We start from the raw sequence: 24,446 nt of genomic DNA, 5'->3' as shown, positions 1-24,446 counted from the left end.
GAGGCAACATTTAGCCGTAGCGCATGTATGTATGAATGAATTAGCAATGTGGGGTTGCCCTGCTGCATTGCTTAATGATAGAGGCTGTATTAGATCAATTAGGCTTTGTGGTTAAAGTATCACCCATAATCATGCTGTAATTTCAAACCAGGTCATGTGTCTATATATAACTTTGCATATATGGTGTTATTTTAGTTTTGTAGCCATAAAACATGGCGACAAACTACCTGGCAGGAGCCTGAATATATTTGAATGAGTAACTCGCTGATAAGCGTCCAGTCATAGTTTGATAGTGCTATCTGTCACCCAGTACATCATGTGTGTCATTGTCCTGTAATAACATAAACTATAAAAAAGGGAGAGTCATTTTATTTTCATGTTATTCGATTGCCAGTGAAATGAGCAAGCTAATATGAGTTTATGTACTTTCCAGGCGCCTGAGTTCAGGGAAGCTTCAGGACTTGGGCATTACAGATGGGAGCAAATTAACTCTTGTACCGACAGTCGAAGCAGGTCTAATGGTAAATGAGTGCTAGGCATTTTCACACCAATTTAATTTTGTGCAATTGAGTGCACTTACAATGAATGAATCCCACTTGTGTTTCTTTTAAGTCTCAAGCATCAAGACCTGAGCAGTCAGTCATGCAGGCTTTGGAGAGTCTAACTGAAACGCAGGTAAGCATTACATATATGTCTTATATGCGGTTGTTGTTGATGTATGTGCCATCCTAAATGGGTGTATTTTGGGGTATTTTGCATCTTTGTGTCTGGCATGAGTCACAAAGCTAGACCCAAAGCACAGGAAGCAAACGTTATCGTAAGTGTTTAACTTCGTGACCTTATGCTTAGTATGCATATTTTAAGAAACACCCTTTAGTTTCCTGGCAACATGGCGGAGCTAAGACAAGCCCAGGCAGGCTCTATGTAGCACCCACTTGAGAAAGGTCCTCTTTAACAGCCATATGCTTCAGGAGTCAAGTTGCTATGAAGACATTATTCTTTTTTTATTTCTATATACAGTATTCATGGATTTTGTTTAGGGCTGTATTGTGTAGACAGTCTGCATGTCATAGTATTGAGCAAATGATTGTCAGCTTGTTAGCATGTGCAGTGTTCCCGATAAATACAGTCTGTCTCCAGTAGGTTTTTAATATTTTCTCTGGATATACTGGCTTTGACAGAAAGGAAGAGCCAATAGTGATGGTAGAGCAGCAAGTTTATCTGTAAAAGGAGGAATGAGGTGGTGTGTGTTGGGGTTTGACTAGGGAGTGCACCATTCTTCTCATGCTGCACGCCTTCTCACAGCAACCACGGCTGTTTCCTAAAGAAAAGCATTTCTTATGGCCATGAAAACAACTGTGCTCCAGCCCTTAGCTTCTTCAATGAAGAGGCACAAGCCTCATGGGTATATATTTCAATGGCAAAGTTACACAGAGGCCTTTACACCCAGGTCTGGCATTTCTGAAAAATATAGTGGCTGCATTCACTTTTTACGACTGCACGACTATAAGCAGCTGGTACAAATAGCATTTGGAAAAAAAAAACAAAAAAAAAACACTCCGCCAAGAACACATTTGGCCACCTAATTTCAGTCCTGACCAGCATTCAATTTCACGATGCAGCCCTGGGTCAAACCCACTCACCCAATTATGTGGTTGATTTGTGTGTGTGTGAAATCAGATCAGGTTATGTGCTTGGAAACATGCTCACAGAGATAAAGTAGACAAGGGTGTCTTACAGGAGTGTCAAGATTCCAAGGCCATCAGCCACAGAGCACTAAGACAGCTTCCTGAGATTGATCTATATTTGCATTCCATGTTATCAGATAGAGTGTGCTTTATGGAAAAGGAAGACTGCCAATTATTGGAATAGTATTTTTCCCTTGTTACTTCAGCCCTGTAATTTGAGGCTGTGGTGGTTTTCATGTCTCATTGACATCTTGAGGTTTTCTCCCCTCTCACCATCGTTAAATAGAAAGGAAAGGGAATCTGGACTGAGACATGTAGCACATCATTTTAATTGATTCAAACTAGCACTTTTCATCCTTCTCTATGCACGTTTTCCACATTTTACATTTAACCACACAGTCAGTATACGGGTACCAGATGATGCAAACGGTTTTCTCAAGAGATCTGAAAACAAGCACATAAATGTTTTAGTGTGGATGACTTTAGGTATCACTGACCCTCTGCTGGAATAATGACCAGTGTCATATTCCCTCAGGTTGGTCCCCTATTTGCAAGTCTCTTTACTAGTCTGCCCTTGAATGTGGCTATGTCTTTTGGTGCAGTTTGTTCCTCTAACATCAGCACATTCTGCCATCTCAATATTATTCTCAGAGATGGCTTTCTGTCATAACCCCCCACCAGCATCGGCAACACCCACTGGCCCTCTTCAGAGCAGCTCCAGAACAAGCCAGAGTGTTTGCCATTGTGTCTGTAAGCGGACAGATGCAAATAGTGGCATCTAACAATATAGGGCGAGTCACCCTCTCTGTCACCATTCTCGTCATTCCCACCCACAGCCATCTCCCCATGGGCTGAGACGGGGGAAGGGTCAGAACAGACAGATAAGCATGGGCTGAGAAACGGCTTTACTAAACTCGTCACTTGGATCCTAGTGGAGTTCATATGAAATTACCAGGAAGGACAGCGGTGACTCAGAACACTGCATGTTGGCTGGAGATAAAAATAGAGAGGTGGACACAAAGGCTTCTTGCAACACAGTCCTCCTGGGTTGTATGGTCATTAAAATTATACAAACGTCATCAGAAATGTGAACGTTTACATTATGTAGTATGTAGGCTGCCTTAGTTATTTGGGTTGTACATCATGCTTCATTTCGAAGAGTTTGACTGGCATCATCTCCCCTCTCTTTTTAATCATTGGTAGATGTGATTGCTGGAATTGAAAAAAACATACAACATTTTATTATGGCTGCATAATCAACATTATCTTGTCATTGAGATGGGAAAATTTGTGCTGTGAAATACAGCCTTGCCTCCCTATTATGGATATGTCAAATTAACGTCTCTTATAGCAGTGTCTCTCGCCCATCTTGAACCAATTCCATCTGACTCACAAGGTGTTGAGCCTTCACAGTGCATATTTCTGATCAGAAGGCAGAACACGGGGGAGAGAGATAGAGGGAAAGAGAGGGCGCAGCAGGAGCACGGAGCAAAGTCTTAAGTGGATTGCTCCTTTGTAGCCCTTGAAAAACCTCAAAGCGATTTGATTGTTGGCTTCAGATGAGATATAGAAACGATGGGGGATGACAGAAGCTTTAGCAGACAGCCCATCAGGCATGCCACTCTGGATTTTGTAATCATTCAGCTGATCAAATCCAGCTGTCACCCCCTGGTCCGACCCAATTGCAAACCATAACACCACGACCACCTCCCCCAGCCCCCCCTCAGTGAGACCTTGAACGGGTCAGCATCCCCTCAGTCAGACCTTTTGAAGGTGGCCTTTTTTCCAGGATTTTGAGAATGCAAGCTATCGATTGCTTTACAGGGCCTTGTTATTTCATCCTGACCCACTGGGTCTGTTTGTGTATCAATAGAACTCTGGAGCAATAAAAACCTGCCTGTCTATGCTAGAGTTTAATACGCTGTTTTTGTACTTTCTGCACTGACCTAGTCCTATGACAGGATGCAACAACTTTGTGATTTGACCCATTTCACCATATATGGACATCCCTGTACTGTGGAAAAATGGAGCCTTTGTTTTATATTTAAGCTCTAGTGTTTGGGGTGTGTGCTGTATGAGAAATTACTGTGATACATAACACTGCCAGCCTCTGAATATGAGGAAGGGGAGAAAATGAAGAGTCCTTTGCTGGATATCACTGAATATTTCATCAGCACTGAACAGCATCTCAACTCTGCTGCCACCCTGCCCCCACCCTCTCAACCCGTGTCTCTCCCCCATCCAGGCCACTCTCATCTCTCTTTTTCTGTCCTTCGCTCCCCCTTCACTGCATCAACGGCAGCTCACTGCAAAGCAAAATGCCACTGAAACCAAACGAAACAGACAAATGATGAAAGATAAAAAAGATGGTAGCGCTAGGCTCTTAAACCTCTTAAACCATGTTTCTTGCAAAAACTTCGATTGGAAGTACTTCATTGCAACCAGGCTACAGTCCAACTTTACATTAACCTGATTTTTGGCCTTTTGGAAAACGAGAGAGATGGGGGAGGGCAGAAGACGCAAGATTGGCGCTCAGTTTCAAGGTCAAACGACTTCAAAGACATTTGAGAATGCACCATCATAGCCTGATCAGAAATTTGATCACAAGCGCAAAAGTTAATGGCCTTTAAAACAAAGAGGCATGTTTGTACAGAAATGTCTAGTCACTTTTGAGCATATAACCCTTTTCAGGTGTTCTAAACTGCAGGCCAGCACACATTACACCCATGAAAACAAAGCTGCCTTTTCTAACCTTTCTAATTGGAAAAGTTACAAACACATTCCATATTTCTATCTTCTATCCACAGGTCATGTGTTTTCAGCATCTGTCTTTTTTTTTTTTTTTTTTTTTTCTTTCCTCTTATAAAATGGAGAATGACTGAGATCTGGTAACTGACTAAGATAATTTTGAGATGGCTATTGCACACACTCCATAATGGCCTACTAATATCTTTTAGTTCCATTTTTCCATCCCTTGGTGATTACCCTTCATGTGGGAAAAACATCTGTGGTCTTCAGCAGTTTTAATATCAGGGTACAAGATAACAGTGTAAAAAAAAAAAAAAAAACATTGCTCCAATGTGGTCATTTGTTGTTAATGTGAGAGAAGTACATGGTAGGTGAGGTATTGACAGGCTGTTTGAGTTGCACTAAATGTCTCTGCCATCTGCAGCTTGTCCTCGCCTCTTAGGACCACTTTTGCTGGTTGCTCGAGGTTAGTGCACTCTCTTATTATGTGGGTAGCGTAGATGGCTGGCGTATGAGTCAGTGAGACTCTTTGGCTCATTGGGGACCGATCTGTAAGGGTAACGTGGGGTCTGGCAGTCCGACTTGCTGACTAACAGTCCCAAAACATGCAGCTCCTTGTGGGTTTCGCACCACAGCCTCCATGATGTAGCCACACGGTTGAAGTGGAGGCCCTTTGCCTCTCGCCACATAAGAGGTTACTCATACAGCTATTGCAGGGGCTTCTTTCAAGTGCCTGTGTTGTGTAGGTTGATGCAAATTACGATTACTGTTTGCCTGACAGCTGTCAATCAGTGCACGGGTCCTTCCTGCCCTCCACCTGGGGTGACTCATTAATGACCTTTGCATGGAGTTTCCCACAGATCTCAAGCTTCAAAGGTATACACGTTAATGTGTGAAATATTAGTCATTTCAAGTAATTAAGTTTTGGTAATTGTGCAGATATAATCAGATACTGCAGATCCACAATTGTAGGCATTGATGAATGATGAAGATGCAATGAAAGGCATTCTATCATAATACTTAGCTTTGGAAGTTTCAATAAAAAGGGTTATTCAGCTGTCAAGTGTGTATTGTTGATGGAAAAATAGTACCACAAATCAGGCAAGGGAGGAACACGATGGTGGGAAGACCCCAGTGAAAATGAAGGTTAACAGCAGGTCAGCCAACACAAGCATGATGGAAAACCTTTTTTATACAACTTGTGCAAAGCTATAGTTCCTCTGCACAAACTGTGTTCTTTTGATGTAAACACTGTGTGTGTGTGTGTGTGTGTGTGTATATATATATATATATATATATATATATAATGTTCTAAAATTTTATATATATATATATATATATAAATATAAATAAATGATGCAGTTGTTTATTTCTCTGTAACATTCTCTTTGATATTGTGATAATAGTCCCTTTAAGTAGTTTTTTTTTTTGCACTGCAATCTACTACTGGACCATCTGGCCAAGTTCTCTGAAGAGCAGAGAAATCCAGGATCTTTTTTATAAAGATGTACATTGCTTTTATAGCTGGATCTAAGGTTTTACTTAAAATAATGCCTAATCTGAACCCAAAGAGAGAGAAATTCTAATTACCAAAACCTTGTACTGAACCACTAACTGTTACAGAGGCATTTTAAGGGCTAAGATGGGAGGGAAGAGGGAAGTTAAGAGTATGCTTAAGGAGCCAAGTCCAAACAAGCCCAATGTATTCCTCTTCTTGATCTGTAGGGGTCAAAGCCCCCAGGCTTGGCTCTGTTTTCCTTTCTGGGCACTCCTAAAATGGGCAAGGTTTCCACTTCCACTCTGAGCCTTCAAACAATTGTCTATTATGTGGCTGCTAGGCAAGTGGGTCTGCATCCTGTTTCTTTGGTGGATTTTTTAAGGCCCAAGGCCAGACAGAAGTCGGTCCTTTGTGGGTGTACTGAATGGTAGAGTTCAGCACTGGGGGAGTATTTGTGTGTGTGTGTCACTGTGCATGCACTTTAACATAATTGCAGTTTATTGCCTGAAACAATGTGCACAATTTTGCATTCATTGAGCCTTTTTGCCAAAATCACTTGACCTGAGTGTCTGTGCATGGGGACATTCCTAAATCCTCCCTTTTCTCCCCCCTCGTTTCCTGCTTATAGGTCAGCGACTTCCTGTCTGGCCGCTCTCCACTGACCCTGGCCCTGCGCGTGGGTGATCATATGATGTTTGTCCAGCTGCAGTTGGCAGCACAGCACTCGGGCAACCAGCATTCGCAACACCGGCATCTCGTCACACGTAGTAGCTCTGATGGTACAACAGGACATTCAGCAGGTGCTGCAGCCATTACTGGAACCCAGAACCGGGTATCTCACAACCCCCACCAACACCAACACACACACCATCTGCAAACAACGCTTCCACCCAGCCCTGTGAGCCCTACACCTTTTCCTCCTTCTTCTCCTTCTGGCCACTCTATGCCCCCTATGTATCCCACCTCAACGTCCAGGCACTGCAGTACCCCACCCCGCTCCTCGCATCTCCCAGAAGGTATCTTCCGATCTCAGCAGCCGCTGTCGCCCTGTCAAAGCGGCTCTAGCCCTGCTGGCCCCTGTCCAGAGGTAAGAGTTAATCCATCCAATTTCCAAATATGGATCATTAACGTAACATAACAGCAGACATTTTACCATTTACCCCGTCCTCTGTAGACAAACTGCACCACAAAGGCTATGGGCAACTGCAGCGGACCGTCCCGTTCTCGTAAACCAGGTGCTATCATTGAAAGTTTCGTCAACCATGCTCCTGGAGTCTTCTCTGGGACGTTTTCAGGTATTCACAAAAGTTACTATACAGTAAATTAGCTTATCTTTCTACCTCTTTTTTTTTTTTTTTTTTTTTTTTTTTTTTTTTTTTAATTAAAAGAATTTAACCTTTTACTTTCCTCCTCCCCCTGTAGGCACTTTGCACCCAAACTGTCAGGACAGCAGCGGGCGGCCACGGCGTGATATCAGCACCATTTTGCAGATCTTGAATGACCTGCTGAGCGCCACACGCCACTACCAGGGCATGCCCGCCTCTCTCACGCAGCTCCGCTACCAGACACAGTGCGGTGGTGGGGCATCTCCGGCGCCCTCGCCACCGCCTTCACCTCCAGCCACAACCGAGCTCGCCAGCCTCTCCTCCAAAGCTACCTCTGTGCCGTCTGTGAGCCAGGCACCTCTCCACCCACTGGTGCAGTGCCAGAGCCAGGTCCGAATGTGCAAACCTCCTGGTGAGTGTTTTTTTTTTATTTTTTATTTTATTTTTTTTAAATTGTAGGATGACACTTGGAATCTGTTGAAGAGAAATGGAGTATGGCATTGTTTCATGAAACAGTGTGATACTGAAAGATAGTGTTGGTGGTGCTGTAGAAAATAGAGAAGTAGTAAGGGAGTAGAGTGAGGTGAAAAGACTGTGCTGTCTAGGGATTCCACTGCCTTTCTCAGTAGGCTTGTTCTGTCAGGCATCAGTGGTTGCGTTCTGGCAGAAGCAGCACGTCTGGCTTTGTCTCTGTGTGCCGATGGTGTCAGCTTTCCTCTAGGAGAGAATGAATGGGGGAGGGTGGGTGCGGGAGATAGTCAGCTAAGATAGGTTTCACAGGCGTGTGGCAGGTAGAAAGAAAGGGCTAAGCTTTTGGATGAAGAAATAGTCTATATTAATGCTAGCCTTTTTTTTTATTAACACTGTGCAGAATGAGTACCATTATCAGAGGAATACTGTGATTTTGCAAAAAAATTCTTTTAGAGGGGGTTGTGAGTCCTCCCTTCCTCTAAGATAATGCATAGCTTATCTGTGTGTGCTCTGTGCACTCACCCCCTGCTTCCATCATCAGCCTTTCTTTGTTCTACTCCCACATTTCCAGTCAATGGGCCTTCCTACTGTTTCCACTCTGGCAGGGCAGCACTTGGGCTCCATCTGTAAAAACCATCCAGGCACTGCGAGCCAGGCCTTCTCAATGACGCCTTGTTTTTCTTTTGGCCTTTAAATAGAGAGATTTATACAAGAAACATGAGCTCTGAGAGAATGCTCATTGTATTCAGAGGTCTGCAGCAGGGGGGGGAAATGTACCAAGAGCCCATTCATAAAAATCGTTTATATCCAGGCAGAGAATGCCTACCAACTAATTGGCGCTTCCTGCATGCTTCAGGACAGGGCTGCCCAGTGTCTGTTTGTTAACTTATGTTATCCTTGTCTGATTTGGAGAGGCAAAGGAAGCAGGTGCTCTTTTAGCACCTCTTGACCAACATGCTTTACAACCTTTAGAGTCTACATAGGCATGTGCTTCTATTAGCTTATAGAAATAGCCTGGGAGACACAGACTTGTTCTGTCTCCATGAGGCTTCAGCTTCTTTAGTCTGTGTGTGTCAATAAAGAAAGCAACAGATATCCTGACCCACCCCCAACCCCTGAGCCTAGATTCGATCTTTGACTGAGTATGCTCACCGTGAAGGGGCCATCGATGGGGGTTAAACTAGATACTGAACCCCAGGAGGGGGAAGGTTACCCATGGAGAGGCCTTTTTCAATTGGGAGTAGAAGTCCTGAGCTCAGTAGGATCTCTGTGCTCCCAGCCCAGTATAGGCCTGCCCTTCTGTTTCACTAGTGTGTCTAAATAGCTCAACAGAACAACTGGTCTGTCCCATTCAAGTGGTACAGAAATGGAGGAAGGAAAAGAAAGTAGGAAAAAATAAGAACTGAAGAAATAAACAGTGTAAAAGACAAAAGACAGAAAGAGGTACTGAAAGCTAGAAGATTAACACAAGTATTTAGCCCCTATATTCCTTGGCTGCTAAGTTCAACAGAGGGATTAAAAGGGGATCGAATTGAGTCTGAAACAGGGTAGAGAGTACAGGGGGTTGGGGGAGGAATGCTTTCTTCTCCCCTCCCTGTCTGTCAGCTCAGGTTAGTTTAGTTTGGGTTCGGGAAGACTGGGTGGAGTTGTGCTTCAGAGAAAGAGTGAGAGAGTGCAAAAGAGAGGGAAACTAGGGCGGGGACCACTCAAATTCCTCAAGTCACTCCTTAATCCACCCAAAAGCAAATGCTGCCGGCTCCTGTGTACATTCCGCAGCACGTGAAATGTCACGATCTCAGCTCTCTTTGTCCTCGGCCTTCCCCTTGTTTAAACAGAGCTGTGGCTTGTCTCTCCCAGAGACTTGCTTGCCACTTTTGCAGATCTCTTTCTGCTCGATCGAGTGCCCCAGGCCTCTTTCTCGGTCACTATGGAGCTCTGACCTACCCGCCACTCAATAATTCATTCCCTGGTGCAGCTCTGCTAATGGTGAGTATATAAGAAGCCCCCCAGGCCGCCTGTTTGCTGCTGTGAGGCTGTAACTGAGCTCGACTGTTGGGCAGGGTTGTATAGAACCGCTGTCTAATGCCCTTTATTGCTCCCCATATGCAAATAACAGTTATTTTAGATGCTGACTCCCTGTGGGCTTGTTGATGGCATCACATCCAAGAGGGGACAAAGATGGAGGGGCTGCCTGCTTCCCTGGTTAAGGCTCCAGATGGCTGAGCACAATGGCCGCCCTCTACAGTGTAGCCAGTCTGAGCTTGTGTTCACCCTGAGGCGGAGCTGGCTAGTCTCCCAGCTCTCTAGGAACATGCTGCAGCTGGAACATGGAACAGCAGCACCCTCTGATTTCAGAGCACAGCTGGGTACAGCCATTAATAGGACATGTGGATGTGCCTAGTCTATAGGATTTTTTATTTGTTGCAAGTAACAAAGTTGTCCATTCCCATTTGTCTACCCCTGGTTTTGCTCCTGAATGGCATAGAAAGATCAAGTATGAACCCTGATGATTCCGTGGCCATCCACAGAACATAATTGGGCCTATTCTCTGGTTGGGATTCCTCTGTTCCTTAATGATCACACTAGCCAATCTGTGAGCTCATGCAAATGGCAGAGGGCAGTTAGTGCTTTCCCATAGTGCATTCAAATGTTCTTTAATGTTGCTTGAGCAGCAGTTCAAGGATTTAAGATTTAGTGGTTGACTTCATGGTGTCATACAAGAGTGAAAGACTAGCTAGTGGGAATTGACAGTTACCACATTGGATTAAAAGAGAGGTAGGTATTCTTTTTTTTTTTTTTTTTTTTTTTTTTTTTATTAGATTGTCATGATATGCCATCAGATCATCTTGGACTTGGTGAAATGCTTGGTATGTTGTTCCAGCACTGCTGAGAAATCTTCCCTTGATGAAAACTGTAGCATTCAGCCTCAGAAATAACAGGTCTTTTTTTTTCTAATAATACAAAAAATGACAATGACAACTGTTAAGTTGATTACTGGAGTGAGTCTATACTGTTGTAGTATGGACTACTTCACTAGGGAAGGCTCACTGCTGCCCCTCAAGTCTTCTATAACTAACCAAATGCCCACCACTATGCCAGTTGCTTCAGTGATTTCTCTCTCTCTCTCTCTCTCTCTCTCTCTCTCTCGGTCTCTGTCTCTCTCTCGGTCTCTCTCTCTCTCTCTCTCTCTCTCTCTCTCTCTGTTTCTCACTTTCTCCTTCTCCACCCTCCCCCTGCCTTCTCTTTCCATTTTCATTCTGTTCTCCTCCCTTACATCTGCATGAGGGCCTGGGCTAAATCCTCCTCCCTCGATAGAGCGATCAATACATTCTCATGCATCAACCTCTTTTCTCGGATACACAAAGCAACCCAGAGTCTTTTCTCCTTTTAAAATTTTGTTCTTCTTTTAAGAAAGGCAATGCTGCCACACTGTTTAGAAATTCTGTGGCTTTTTGCTGTAATATTTTCCAGCCCCTTGAACTCATTCTCATTTGCTTTTTCCTATGTCCCTCGGATACCCCTGTTGCGGCGCTGTTCTGGGGGAGGGGTGTGGGTGGAAGTGGGGGTTGGGAATGGAGAGGAAGGCCAGGTGTATACGTCGTGTTTGAGCTGAACAGCTGCACAGCTTGAAGCCTGTGCTGTTTTGTCCTCTCATCCTCCCCCTCTTCTGCAAGATTTGGGCCGCAAACCCTTGGGTGCCATGAGCGCATTGCATGTGATTGAGGACACTGCAGCATGCATCTCACATGGAAACAACACAGCTTCAGCTTAGGGGCTTAGGGGAGGGGGCTAGCATGGGGAGGGTGAGCACAGAGGAGATGGAATTCTGTTTACTCAGCCCCTTGTCTCCCTCGTCAGTGTCCTCCTCTGTTCATTCGTGATCGCCAAAGGCAAAAAAAAAATCTCCATTCCTTTTCTGCCCCCAAGTCCCAAGTGCACGTGTACATGCAGTATGTCAGGGTCTTCGTAAAGGAAGGAGCTTTAAAAGCTTGAACCACTGAAGGAAAGAGGGCATTTTCACTGCACTCTCCTGCCTTTGTTCTCAGTGTATCCCTGCTTTTACTCCCAGCCCCCACCCCTAACGCCTTGCCTTTCTCCCTGAGGCTCTCGCTTCATCTCTCCCTCTCTGCACTCATGTCAGGAAGCACTGCAGGATGGCTCCCAGCCACAGCCTAATAATAACCCCCACTGCCATAAACAGAGACTAGAGTCCCCCATTAGGCCACTGTTTTCAGCATGCAAGCATGCCGAGGGCATGTTAGCAAGCGAACAAACATGCAGGTTAAGTCCAGCTTCTTTTCACATTTCCCTAAGCGAGCAGCCATATGCTCGTGCCAGGTTCTTGCCGTTCAGGAGGGCATCCGTGCCTTCATTGGCCATATGTGTGGAAACGATGCCGATTCTCACAAAGGGGGGAAAAAAAAAACAAACCTTGGCATGGTCTCCTCATATCCTTTGAGCCCATTTTATATGCAGTACATTATGTGTGCAATGCCTTGCTGTGCTCTGAGCTCCTAATGAGCATCTACGTTTTTATTTTTCTAATTTTTTTTTAAACTAAGCAAATCAACTTACATGCAAAGTGTATATGAGCTTTTTTCATTTCTGAAAGCCTGTGCTTATCATGAAGAACTATGAAGGTGAGGGTGGCTGCCCTACATTTGTGTATTCAGCAGCTTTGGAACTGCTTGAGAGGACATGTGAAGGAGAAAGTCAGTTCTACTTCTAGTGCTGGAGAGGAAGCACTAGCTGATGTATCACACATATTGAGTGTATGTATCACACATACTCACAGCGATTGAGTAATATTCCCACCACAAGAAGAAAGACTAATAAAGTACACAAAGCCTCCTCTCCTTTCGTTCTTATATTGGCAAGGGAAGCAGATGGATTTGGGTGCCGCAACGCGTCCCCATTCCACAGAGGTATAATGCCAGAATGTGGGCCTCCCTATAGTCCCCCTGTTTTTCTTAAAGCAGATGGGGGTGTCTCTTTACTCAGAGGGAGTTGAACGAGTGATCACCCGTTCAATGAGCTTAGGCTAGGAAAAGGAAGGGGGGACTGGTCTACTTCGCTTACAATTTCCATTCGCTTGCATTTTCTATTGAAAGCCAATAGCCGTGTCCTCGCCTGGAGATGGATTGCCGCACTAGAGCTAAGGTTTAATCAATAGGTCTTTTTAATTTGCCATCGATCCATGTTAAAAGCTACTGCTGCTGCTGCTGCTGGTGTGTGTGTATGTGCAGAGTACCAATGAAAGATGGTCTGTGCTTTGGGTTATTGACATTCTAGCCTGTTATTTCATTATTTAATTCTGGAAGAGATCCTAATGGAGCTAGCTAATAGATTGCGGTTGCTTTTTCTCTTCCATCCTTCTGAATATATTTATAAATGAAATTAAAGCTGTGCAGTATAGTGTGGTCTGACGCTTGTAGAAGCGAAAACCCCAGGGTTTTCTTTACCAATAGGCACACCAACAGGGAAAAATACATTTAGAGAGGCTCCAGTGATGGGAACTGATAAGCAACACTGGTGGCACTTGACTCTTTGCATCTAGGTGAAGTGTTGTGTTTTCCCTGGTGACTTTGACTATATCTGTAGCTCAGTTTTGTCCTTGGAAATCTCAAGGTCACATTCTTCTGGACGTTGAGCGATAAGGGTGTCAGAAAGGACATAAAGCCATGCACTTAAACACTTTGTGCTGATATCAGATACTGCAAGCAAATGCAGGTCTGTGCCTGCATAGAGAGAGTCTAAGACAGATTATTGTTTGTCTTTCTAAGAACATTAGCCTCATCACTCAAGCTTGAGTCTGTTAATTTTGAGCTAGTGTTGTATACACTCAGTGAGCTGAAGCTTCACTTCCCAAACTGTGAAGAGTCACAAGACGAGTTTCACTCCATACCAGAGTTCTAACAGAAAATGCAATGTAATGGTAAATGCAACGGGGACCTGGCTCTAATTTCCTCTCTGTTCCCTCTGCAGGTGACCGACTGAGGCAGACAGAGAACCGAGCAACACGCTGTAAAGTGGAGAGGCTGCAGCTGCTCATGCAGCAGAAGCGGCTAAGGCGGAAGGCTCGGAGGGACTCCCGTGCTCCCTACCAGTGGCTCCCCAACCGCAAGGCCGGACGCAGCAACAGCAACAGCAGCATGTCCAGCGAAGGCTCACTCGACCTGGACTTCGACGACTCGGTATGGAAACCTGATGTCAAGGCTGACATGAAGTCCGAGTTCATCATGGCCTGAAACAACGTCTTAACCGAGGAGCGGCGACGGAGTTAGCTTTTATGTACAGCAACAGGAATAATGTGAGACTGTAAGGCTGGTGTTGACTGAGAAAAAACCCACAAGCATCATACGCTTCCCAGCAAACAGACTTGTTTCACAAAGGAAGTTAAACTGACCTTTACCATGTATCCCTGTCAGCCTATGATTACGAAAATGGACTGAAAAAACTGTCACAAGAAGTAAAAGCAAGAAAGAAGCATAGCAGACTTCAATGGTTTAGGGTATTTTCTTTTTCTTTCTCCTTTCCCAAGGAGAACACAGGGATGGAAATCCATCCAGGGCAAATGCAGCTATCACAAATCCAGAAAACCCATGTTTTTTTTTCTTTTTTTCTTTTCTTCCCACAGGGGCATTCACAATTTACGAGCCATGAAGCAGATCTTGAATGGGGATGATTTGTTTTTTGTTTATGCTTTTATTACTATTAATCAATTTACTATTTTGAAACAAATATGTAGCATTACCCACATAGCATTCAGGTTTCTAATCTTATGGATGAGGAGGTTTTATTTGCACATATCTTTGATTTTCAACACAAGGTCAATACATGAAATGGTACCGTGCATGTTGAGCCTCACAAAGCTTTTTAAATGCAGCTTGGTGTAGTGACAGGTTTAAAGAGGGAACCACAAAAGCAAAACACGAATTGTAAAGACAGTCAGATATCATATTTAATCGAGTTCCGTTCAAATCTGACATGGCTAGTTAAACATCCAGAGTTTCTTTTACATTGCTTAGTGCATTTACCACAATAGTGTCCAGCAAAATCTCTTATTGTCTGTCTGCACTCATGAGAAAATTGCTGATTAACATATCCTCAAAGCATTTGAGCCCATCCTTCCACTTGAGAAGTCTCCTGTCTTGTCTATGTGATGGTAGTCTCTTGAGAAAACCTTTTGCAAATTGCTCTTAAGTGATGGCCTACTTAAATTACCCTTGTTTAAGCCCCTCATTCTGTCTTGTTAGATGGAAAAACAGGAGAACAATAGGCCTACAGCCGCCATCTTCCCCTGCTCGATAGTGCCTCACGGGTAGATGCACTAACATCCAATTAGGCCTTCCACAGACCCACAGGTCTGCTGCTACACGAGACTTTACTTTGCATGCAGATGTGTGAATTAGGCTCTTTTCTGTGTAAAACAAAACAAAAAAAAGATATAATAAAAAAAAAAATATATATATATATATATATATATATATATATATATATATATATATATATATATATATATATATATATATATATATATATATTATATAATATAAAGACAGGTGCTTAAAAGCGAAAAAAAAATGCATGAATGATTTTTTAAAAAAGAAAAAGTAAGTAAGTTGCTTGGGATTTGATTAGAAATGACTTTACATATCAGTGGCGAACCAAAACCCCAGGGCAGGACTCTTTTTTTTGTTGGTGCTTGGAGCAAATGAACATTTTTAGCAATGTGGCAAAAACGAGCCCCTAAATAGCCAACAAACTCTAGGAGCCACAACGATGTTGGACCAGTGTCTACCCCTACTGACTCTAGACTATAGTCAAGAATTTAAAAAAAAAAAAAAAAAAACGAAAAGACCACGATTGCACTCACTGAGTTTGCAATGAGATTACCTGCCTGAATGGAACCTAGTCTTTTTTTTTTTTTCTTTTTCTTTTTTTTCAAGTGGCCTTAACTTTCACAGACATACACTTAGGGACTGGGGGACTAGATGGGGATGTTTTTGTTGTTGTTGCTGTATTTTTTTTGTGTGTGTGTGTGTGTGTGTATACATTTTTGTCAAAAATAATTTCCTCCAGTTATTTGGGCAACTCTCAATTCTTGAAGGTGGAGGCTCTAATATGTCAAGGCTTCTGTGCCTTAAAAATTGCCCTTTGGTAAAGGAGGGGGGAAAAAGCAGGTCTGTCAGCAATGGTATCATGAGCTCTGGTAGAATTATTGTTTTTTTTTTTTTTTTTTTTTTTGCGCAAATATTCAGCACTACCTGGAAGTAATGGCAATGGCTTCCCCTTTCACTAGTGTGCTCCATACTTTGTTATAAAATAAAGTCCTTTAAGCCCTAATCTGTCCTACCACCAAGAAGCTAAAAAGCAACAAATATACAAATTAAATGTAAAGAAAATTTATAAAAGAAAGAAAAAACCCTCAACAATAATAATGATATTAATAATAAGGAAGGTTCAGCTGTAGTGCTGCAGCAACAAAGTGCCCTGACTCCTAATGGATGTGTCCTGTAAGGACAAGTTACTACATGCAATTCCTTCCTCCTCACACTTCAAAGGACAAATGTCCCATCCAAAAGCATTTTAATTTCCATATCTTTATGAAATATACTCTGTGTGTGCCTCACCTATATGTGAAATGACAAAAAAAAAAAAAGGAGAAAAAAAATTGAGATGAGCTTGAGAGTGGGCTGTTGAAGGGGTCAGGATTGGGGAGGGGGGCATTTCTAATCCAGTTTGTTGAAGTTCACATCATTTGAGTTGCCTGTTCTTTCTTGTAGCCAACAATTAAAGATAATAACAAGAGTCAAAAATACAATGTTCTAGCTATAGACCGGTGTAGCACATGTGTGACTGTATTAATTTATAAAAACCAAAATGGTAACTGTGAATTATGTATTTCTTTGTGCATTTTTTTAAAGTGGGAGAAGGTGAAACAGGGCATGTGCCCTAATTTGTTTTTGTGGAATATAATGGAAATAATCAAGTTTAAAAAAAAAAACAACAACAACAAAAGAAAGTATCTAAATATATTTTTTTCTTAAGCAATACATTTCAGTGTGACTTGTGATAGGACATTTTCTTTTTTTAGGTAATAAATTGAAAGAAAGCATCTTTATGGTCTGTGTCATTAATTGTCACGATTATATAATGTTTAGACACATTTACTTTTTTTTTAATCAAGGGTGACTTACAGAAGTGTTTCATAATGTCCATCAGGAACACATCCTTATGCTAGTTAGGGTCTAAGAATGCCATCAAGCAAAAAACCTGTTGGGGAAGAGTTAATACAATGAGTTAATGTAGCACCAAAACAGTTCAATTTGAAGTATATTTTTCTAGGGCTCATTTAAGTGTTTGATGAAGAGTTAGCTCTTTAGTCTTTAGTAGAGGAAAGACTCCTTGTCATCATACTCCATGTAAGCAATGGATCTTTTTAGAATCAGGATGCTCAGAGATTGAGGAGGCATAATTTAAAAGCTGCAGGACTCCATGTAGAAGAGATATATAGGAGCTCAGATCTGGTTTTTTTTTTTTTTTAAGTCTTTAGGCTTAAAGGAGCCAGGAGGACAAAATAAGTCATGATAGAAGAGCCAAAATGTCTACAAAGAGTTTTTTTATTTTTTTTTTTTAAATCCTCATGTTGCAGTAATTGCAAGGAAAGGGAGGTAATTAAGGGTTGAATTTTGAGATGTCTTTTGGAAGACATCTCCAACATTCATACAGCACAATCATGTTAAATCATGAATAACAAGCACAGATAACGCCCAACAACTTCTCAAATGGAAAGCTCCTCTTTCAAGCTGTCCTGTATTTGTATCATACTATCTAGGAACACCATATTAATCCTGGGTAGGACCCCGCTTTGCTCTTAGAACTCTTTGTGGTGTGGGTTCCACAAGGTGTTAGAAACGTTCTTTTGAGATTCGGGTCCATGTTGACATGATTGCATCACATAATTGCTGCAGATTTTTTAGGTACACATTCATGCTGTGAATATCCTGTTCTATCACACCCCAAAGGTGTTCTGCTGGATTCAGATCCGGTGACTGGGAGGTCACTGAAGTACACATAACTCATTGGCATATTCATAGAAGTACATCATGCTGGAAAAAGCCATTATACGATAAATCCCATGAAGGAATTCACAAGGTCAGCAACAATACTCAGATAGGCTGTGGCATTTAAACGATGCTTGATTGGTATTAAAGATCCCAATATGTGCCAAGAAAAGATTTCCTACACCTTGAAACCACGACCAGGCAGGTGTTGACACAAGGCAGGGTTGGTCCATGGATTCATGCTGCTGACACCAAATTCTGACCCTCCCATCTGCTTGTTGCAGCAGAAACTGAGATTTATCAGATCAGGTGATCCAATCTTCAGCTGTCCAGTTTGGGTGAGCCTGTGCACACTGTAGCTTCAGATTCCTGTTCTTGGCTGACAGGAGTGGAACCCAATGTGATCTTTTGCTGTTGTAGCCCTTCTGCCTCAAGGTTCAATGTGTTGTGCAAAGTTCAATTCTGAGATGCTTTTCTCCTTACCACAGTTATAAAAAGTGGTTATTTGAGTTACCATAGCCTTTCTGTCAGCTTGAACAAGTCTGTTGATTCTCCGCTGATTTCTCTCATCAGAACTGATGCTTGCTGGATGGTTTTCTTACCATTCTATGTAAAGTCTATGTGCGTGAATATCCCAGCAGTTTCTAAAATACTCAGGCCAGCCCGTTAGAAAGAACACAGTAAGTAGTTTCTGCTGATTGTGCTAACAGTCACACAATTCCATTATTCTCAGAAAGAAGGTACTAAATTGTTCCACTCACTGTCAGTGTGGTGAGATACTCAATCCTTGGTACCACTGGTACTTTTTTACCAATGTGAATGCAGTGTAACTCATTTAAGTTACATGTCCCTTTAACTTAAGATAGAAAAGACATACCCTCACCTCAGTGACAAGCATTGGTACCTTATTATGAAGGTATTATTATTATTATTATTATGATATTGTTCTGACCATGTGTATTCTGTATAAACTCTATTAAGTACTCTCAGCCTTACTCACTCTTAGCCTTAATTGTCCAACAATATAATAAATGCCATGAAATTATTTCTTAGCTACTTTTTTTAATGTATAAAAGTAATACATTTGCACTGAATTTAATCACCTTTCTCTATTGTTGGAGCTACCACATATCTCCTTTTCAGTCACAAACAGTAACACCTCTGTCCACTAATATCCCACCTTTAAATCTGTGGGCAAAACCAGACTTCTGAGCACATGCTGTGAAAGTATTGCACTATACACCCAACCGTGCAATCAACACACGCAAGAACTGCTTAACAGGCAGGGTGAAAGGGCCACGCTCGTCAAGTTTCCAGTCATACTACAATTTCAGTTCAGTGAGTTTCCCAGAACAGACGGCCTGGTTCTGCAGCTTTGCATCTGCCTCCACATTCAGCTGCTGAGAAAAAAAAGTTGCTTAAATCGAAACTAAGCGTTGAGGAACAGAGACATGCCTGTGGCTGAGGCCCTCGACCAGCAACAGCAGAAGCTCTGCAATGGCTAAACGGTTTGTAAGGTTCATCCTTTTCCACAATGGTTGCGGTACAGAGGCACAGCTGAAAAGATCACGTGACTGACATGTACACAGATGGAAATCAAAAGGAAACAAGAAAGTGTAAAGTTTGTGAGGCTTATATATTGCTTTGGATGCTTGTTTGTAAAGTGGAGTGCACCTAAAGTTGATTATTTTTCTAAAAAAGTGTTGTAATAAAGTGTTCTATTCCTAATAATAAACTGTTTTATTCCTTTTATACCACATCCATTTGACAACACTAACATTTTATTTATTAAAGATTGATGTCATACATTTTGTCCATTTATAGCAACAGTTAATGTTGTGGAACATCCCTGAGTTCCCTCACCAGCCTCTTTTGTTTTCTCTGTAAGTTAATGAGACAAAAACAGTTTTACTGGGAACCCATAATGCGCAAAATCCACTGTCTTGAAGACTTTCCTGTATAGGAAAAAATACTGTTAACTGGTATGTAAAGTACTGACACTGGAGACTCCTTCCAAAAATGCTATATAAATATCTCCTCACAAAAAAAACTTGACCATATCAATAAATGTTTTTCTAAGCCATTTATTTGGTGCCTCCGCCATACTAGTCCCTGTATGGAACAATAATATATAACGGTATTGTTACATCAGGAACTACTGTCAGAGCCATGCTATTACAGAAAAAACACCTTCTGACCAATCAGAATCCATAATTCAACAGGGCTGTTGAATAAATCGCAACAAACAAAAACACAAAACAAAGGACCCTCAATGTGAGTTTACAGAATAGCTCTGTTTTGTGAAAACACTGAGTGGAATCCTTCCTTGTCAGTTCCCTGTGCAGTTAAAAGGGAAGAATAGTAATCTGTTTGAAATATCACATGATCCTTATTTGTGCAGCTGCTTGAGCTGAATGAACCTTTAATGCCATTTAGTTTTTTTTTTTTCTCTTTGGTGGTCCCAGACTGCACAGGATAGCACAGGATCTCCCTCATGCTGTTCCAGCTGTCTAACCATATCAGTACATGCCAACCAATAACCAAAATAAAAAAGTGTACAAGAGATGCAGGCAGTCTCCTAAGAGGCTGGATATGCAAATAACGTGCACAAACGTGCAGCAGCTCTGTCCTCCCACTTGCAGGTTCCCACCACAACTATGATTCGTTGTTTCGGAGATACACAAAATATAGAAGTGGAAATTAACATCTATAGAGTTTTTTTATGAGTAGTCTGGCCCTTTTTGCACATTCTCTCTAGTAAGAACGTCACCATACTCATGCTGGAAAGTATACGGCTGACCTTTAGTTAGCATAGTGACAGCACTTCACCTTTATAGGGCTGTCAGCTTCCCACATGCTCTCACTCACAGAGCCACAAGCATGCCTCAGAAATTAATAATCACCGCCTTTGACCCTCCACATCTCCTCGCATCTCATTTACTGATCATGACAACAAGATGTAACCTTGCACGCTGTGTGGCTGACTGTAGTGGTCCTGACACGTGGTGTAATTCGGAGCTGCCAGGTTTAATTTTGTTCCTATGGGCTGCCAACAAACGATGAAATCTAAGGGGTCAAGCCATCATTTCTGAATGCATAGACAGTTGATATGGACCTCCTGGAAAAGTCCTGCTCTCTTCCTTTTAAATTTCAACTGCCATTATGAGTAAGAAAGCAGATCTCATATGAGAGTAGGGGCAAGAGTTATGATATGGAGGGAACAGCACATCATTTTCTGAAGATTTGCAGTTTTAAATCATCCATATTTTTACCATTCAACCTGCTAAAGGAGATTCATTTTAAACACATAGCACATGTATGTAGATAAGTCTGAAGGAGTCACATGTGTTAGAGTTAACAGGTTTCTGAGGTTTGATTAAGTGGAAAACACAGAGAACCCACACAAACCGAAATGCTTCACTTGCACCTCAACCAGAGAAGAGAAAATCATCCCCAGAAAGAAAAATGTGATGACATAATCACTCTGACTGCAGTAAAGGGGTCAAATTACACTAGCAAAATGAAGTTACTGGAACCAAAGCAGCTACTGACATCCCTTATGCTTGAAGGGGATGTATGACTTCAAATCTTTGTTAATCAGCCACTAATTTTAAAAACAAATAGTTGACTAGTCATCCATACTTGAAGCAAAAATATATTAAGCTGTTTTACTTGTGTAGCAAAGAACAGGTCGAAACCTTACTTCAATTAACAGTCATACACAGACGACTTCAAACAGATTTCCAGCTTCAAAACTTTTTTTGGCTATACTGTGAACAGTGAAAGTAACTAATCAATGCAATGAATGTGCTAAATAATAATTCTCTGTATAATATAATAAGGATTTATATAAGGACTTACAAATTTATAAAACGCAAATATGGACGAGCTGGCAGCTCAGCTGAAATTGTTGATTCTGAAACTTGGAGTGCATAGTGCAGTGTGGGAGATCTTTATAGCTTATTGATGGATGGAGGATGCAATGTCTACGTCTAGGAGGTTTTTCTGCCATGTTCATCTCCAATCCCAGTAGCGTCCTAAAACAGTCTGGATCAGTGTCTTGCGCCGCTGATCTGAGTAGCTGAGTCGGATTGAATAGTGATGTGCAACTCGTGGCTCAGAACGCACTCTTTCACAAAGCACTGGTCACAACAGCAAAGTGCAAGTGATTTTATTACAATTTTATTAAAAGACTAAAATCTTTAAAGGACAACAAAAATAACTGCAGAAGGAACTCCTTTGGGAGCTTTTTTTTTTAGTGGGATTAAAAAATAGTCTTGAGCACACTTCTTCACTTCATGCAAAATGAAATCAAACTGTTAATGCTCAAAGAAAAAAAAATGAAAGTAAAAAGACTTCTCAGTGTAAGCAGCTGACTGCAGAACTGGCTTCATCTAGTAGGAATTTTTTCAGACTAATAAAGTACTTAGCCTTCGTAGATTTCTTTATCGTTTACTTCGCTGTTTTTCCACTACGCCAAGTAGTCGACATCCCCACAGCGGCGACTAGTGAATATACACTCATTGAAGGATTTTCTTAAGTTGTTGTTGTTGTTTTTATTTTCCTTCACTTTGGACTAGTGAGGAAATTAAAACAGCTTATTAATGTGTTTTGATCTACAAAGTAAGCAAAAATGTTAAGCAAATCAAAACTACGCTTAAAAAGGGTTACACATAGGACCCTCAGTGGTTTTTTTCAGTTTTCCCTTCCTCAGGAACCCTTAAAGTTTGTAGAGCCGTACAAAAGAGCATTGCTCTATTGGAAATGGTTTTAAGTAGAACACCTGTAGGAAGCTAGGAACCCTAATAACTAAGAAGCTAATAACTATCCACAGAACCACATTTTTAAAGTAGCTTTAAAAAGTAGCTTTTCTTTATTCTTTCTTCCATGTTAGGTTACAACGTTTTACGGTGAAAAACTGAAGCACATCTTACTGATGTTTTTCATGAACAGAGCTTAGGATTTACATTAGTTTCTAAGACAAAAATAAATAGCAAAGCTGATGTTCATGTGGGATTTTTAAGCAGTTTCTTAAATTAAATATCTCCATCAACAATTAGGTTTTATTATGACTCTTGCTCTGTGCTTCGACAGCTGCAAATAACTATTAGCCATCAGATGGAATCCTCCACATGGACATTATTTCAATGGAAATGATCTATCATGATCCATTGAAGCTTGGCAGAAGATACTCCTTTCAGTGGAATCTTTATTAGATCCCTGCTGATGGATAGCCTTATTTATCCATTTATCTATTTTAATATGGTGTGAGGAGGGAGTAAAGGGGTAATAATTTATTGTTTTATGTAATCACTATCACACAATTGGCTTTGTGCAAAAAAAGGCAATAAAACAATAGTTAACATAAAAACAATTAGGTTTTATTTAAAAGATTTAAAAAAAAAACTGCTCATCAAAGTAGAACAAAGTAGAACAAACTTCGGAATCTGTTGGTGGTTTTTTGCACAGAATAAAAAAATTGTTCTTAACAGGGGATGCCCCTTGAGCAGAACATAGTGTTGGGTAGATGTGTGTTGGTGGACAGGAAACGTGTGCAAGAAGACCCAGAGTTATACACTGACACCTGTGCCTGTGAGCTCCTGTGATTTCCTTTGATTAGCTGTGGTTATTATCAACAATCATAAAGAATAGGACATGACAGTAAAACATTTATCATTGCCTATTTATGCAGTGCTATGCATGTCAGGGGAATTACACGTTTGACAATTTTTCGAAATATTCTTTCTGAAAGTTTGCCCCAAACTTTCTTTTCAAAAGTAAGACCCAGACTTCCAGAATTCCAGAAAAGGCAAGCAGGGTGCTGTTATGGAAAAATAATCAGCAACAGAGTGGTGTGTTGAAACAGAGTTACTGTTACACCCTGAAGTTTATTATTTTCCAATAACAACACGTTCTGAAGTGTGGTGTTCACTTTGTACCACAGCAATTTGCCAAAGATTACATTTTTTAGTTATTAAAAGACAACACATTATACTTTTTATTCATTTATAGTTAGGTTTGATGTTGTGGAACATCCACGAAACAAGCTAGTTCCTGTTATCGTTTGCATGAAAGCAAAACCAGTCTCTATTTTTTTCCTCTCTTGAAGTTAATAAGACAAAAAAATATTGCTGATTGTCATTTTGCAGACAAACTGAAAAGTGCAAAGGTCAATGTTACAGTTACAGCTTTACTTCTGACTGTAACAAAGTGTCGACACTGGAGACTCCTTCCAAAAATACTATGTAAATATCTCTTCACAGAAAACGTCACCATATCAACAATTACATGTTATTTAATCTGTCTATATTGACCATCCATCCTACAGTCCATCACCCCATTTTCAGATGATTTTTTAAAAAAAATATTATTATTATTATTTTGTTTGTTTGTTTCAATAACATGAATCTTGTTTCATTCCTAAAAAAATACTTCCAATATTGAACAAATAAATATGCTGTCCAGGAAGCAAACAGTTCAAATCTTATCATGAGTGCACATATATATATATATATATATATATATATATATATATATATATATATATATATATACATATATATATATATATATATATATATATATATATATATATATATATATATACATATATATATATATATATATATATATATATATACATATATAT

General features: G+C 41.1%; 1 protein-coding gene across 1 annotated transcript in view; it reads left to right on the top strand.

The window, feature by feature from the left end:
- Window positions 1–15,138, top strand: part of midn (midnolin) — an 18,939-nt gene extending 3,801 nt beyond the window's left edge. The window contains exons 3-8 of the mRNA XM_026919604.3: window positions 434–521; window positions 613–675; window positions 6,563–7,021; window positions 7,109–7,229; window positions 7,357–7,671; window positions 13,716–15,138. Coding sequence (XP_026775405.1) covers window positions 434–521; window positions 613–675; window positions 6,563–7,021; window positions 7,109–7,229; window positions 7,357–7,671; window positions 13,716–13,978 — 1,309 coding nt within the window. The 3' untranslated portion in view covers window positions 13,979–15,138. The remainder of the gene's footprint in view (window positions 1–433; window positions 522–612; window positions 676–6,562; window positions 7,022–7,108; window positions 7,230–7,356; window positions 7,672–13,715) is intronic.
- The last annotated feature ends 9,308 nt before the right edge of the window (window positions 15,139–24,446 follow it).

This window comes from Pangasianodon hypophthalmus, chromosome 11, assembly GCF_027358585.1.
Source record: "Pangasianodon hypophthalmus isolate fPanHyp1 chromosome 11, fPanHyp1.pri, whole genome shotgun sequence".
Lineage (NCBI taxonomy): Eukaryota > Metazoa > Chordata > Actinopteri > Siluriformes > Pangasiidae > Pangasianodon > Pangasianodon hypophthalmus.
The sequence above is the reverse complement of the archived record's forward strand: the minus strand, read 5'-3'. Positions and strand labels throughout refer to the sequence as shown.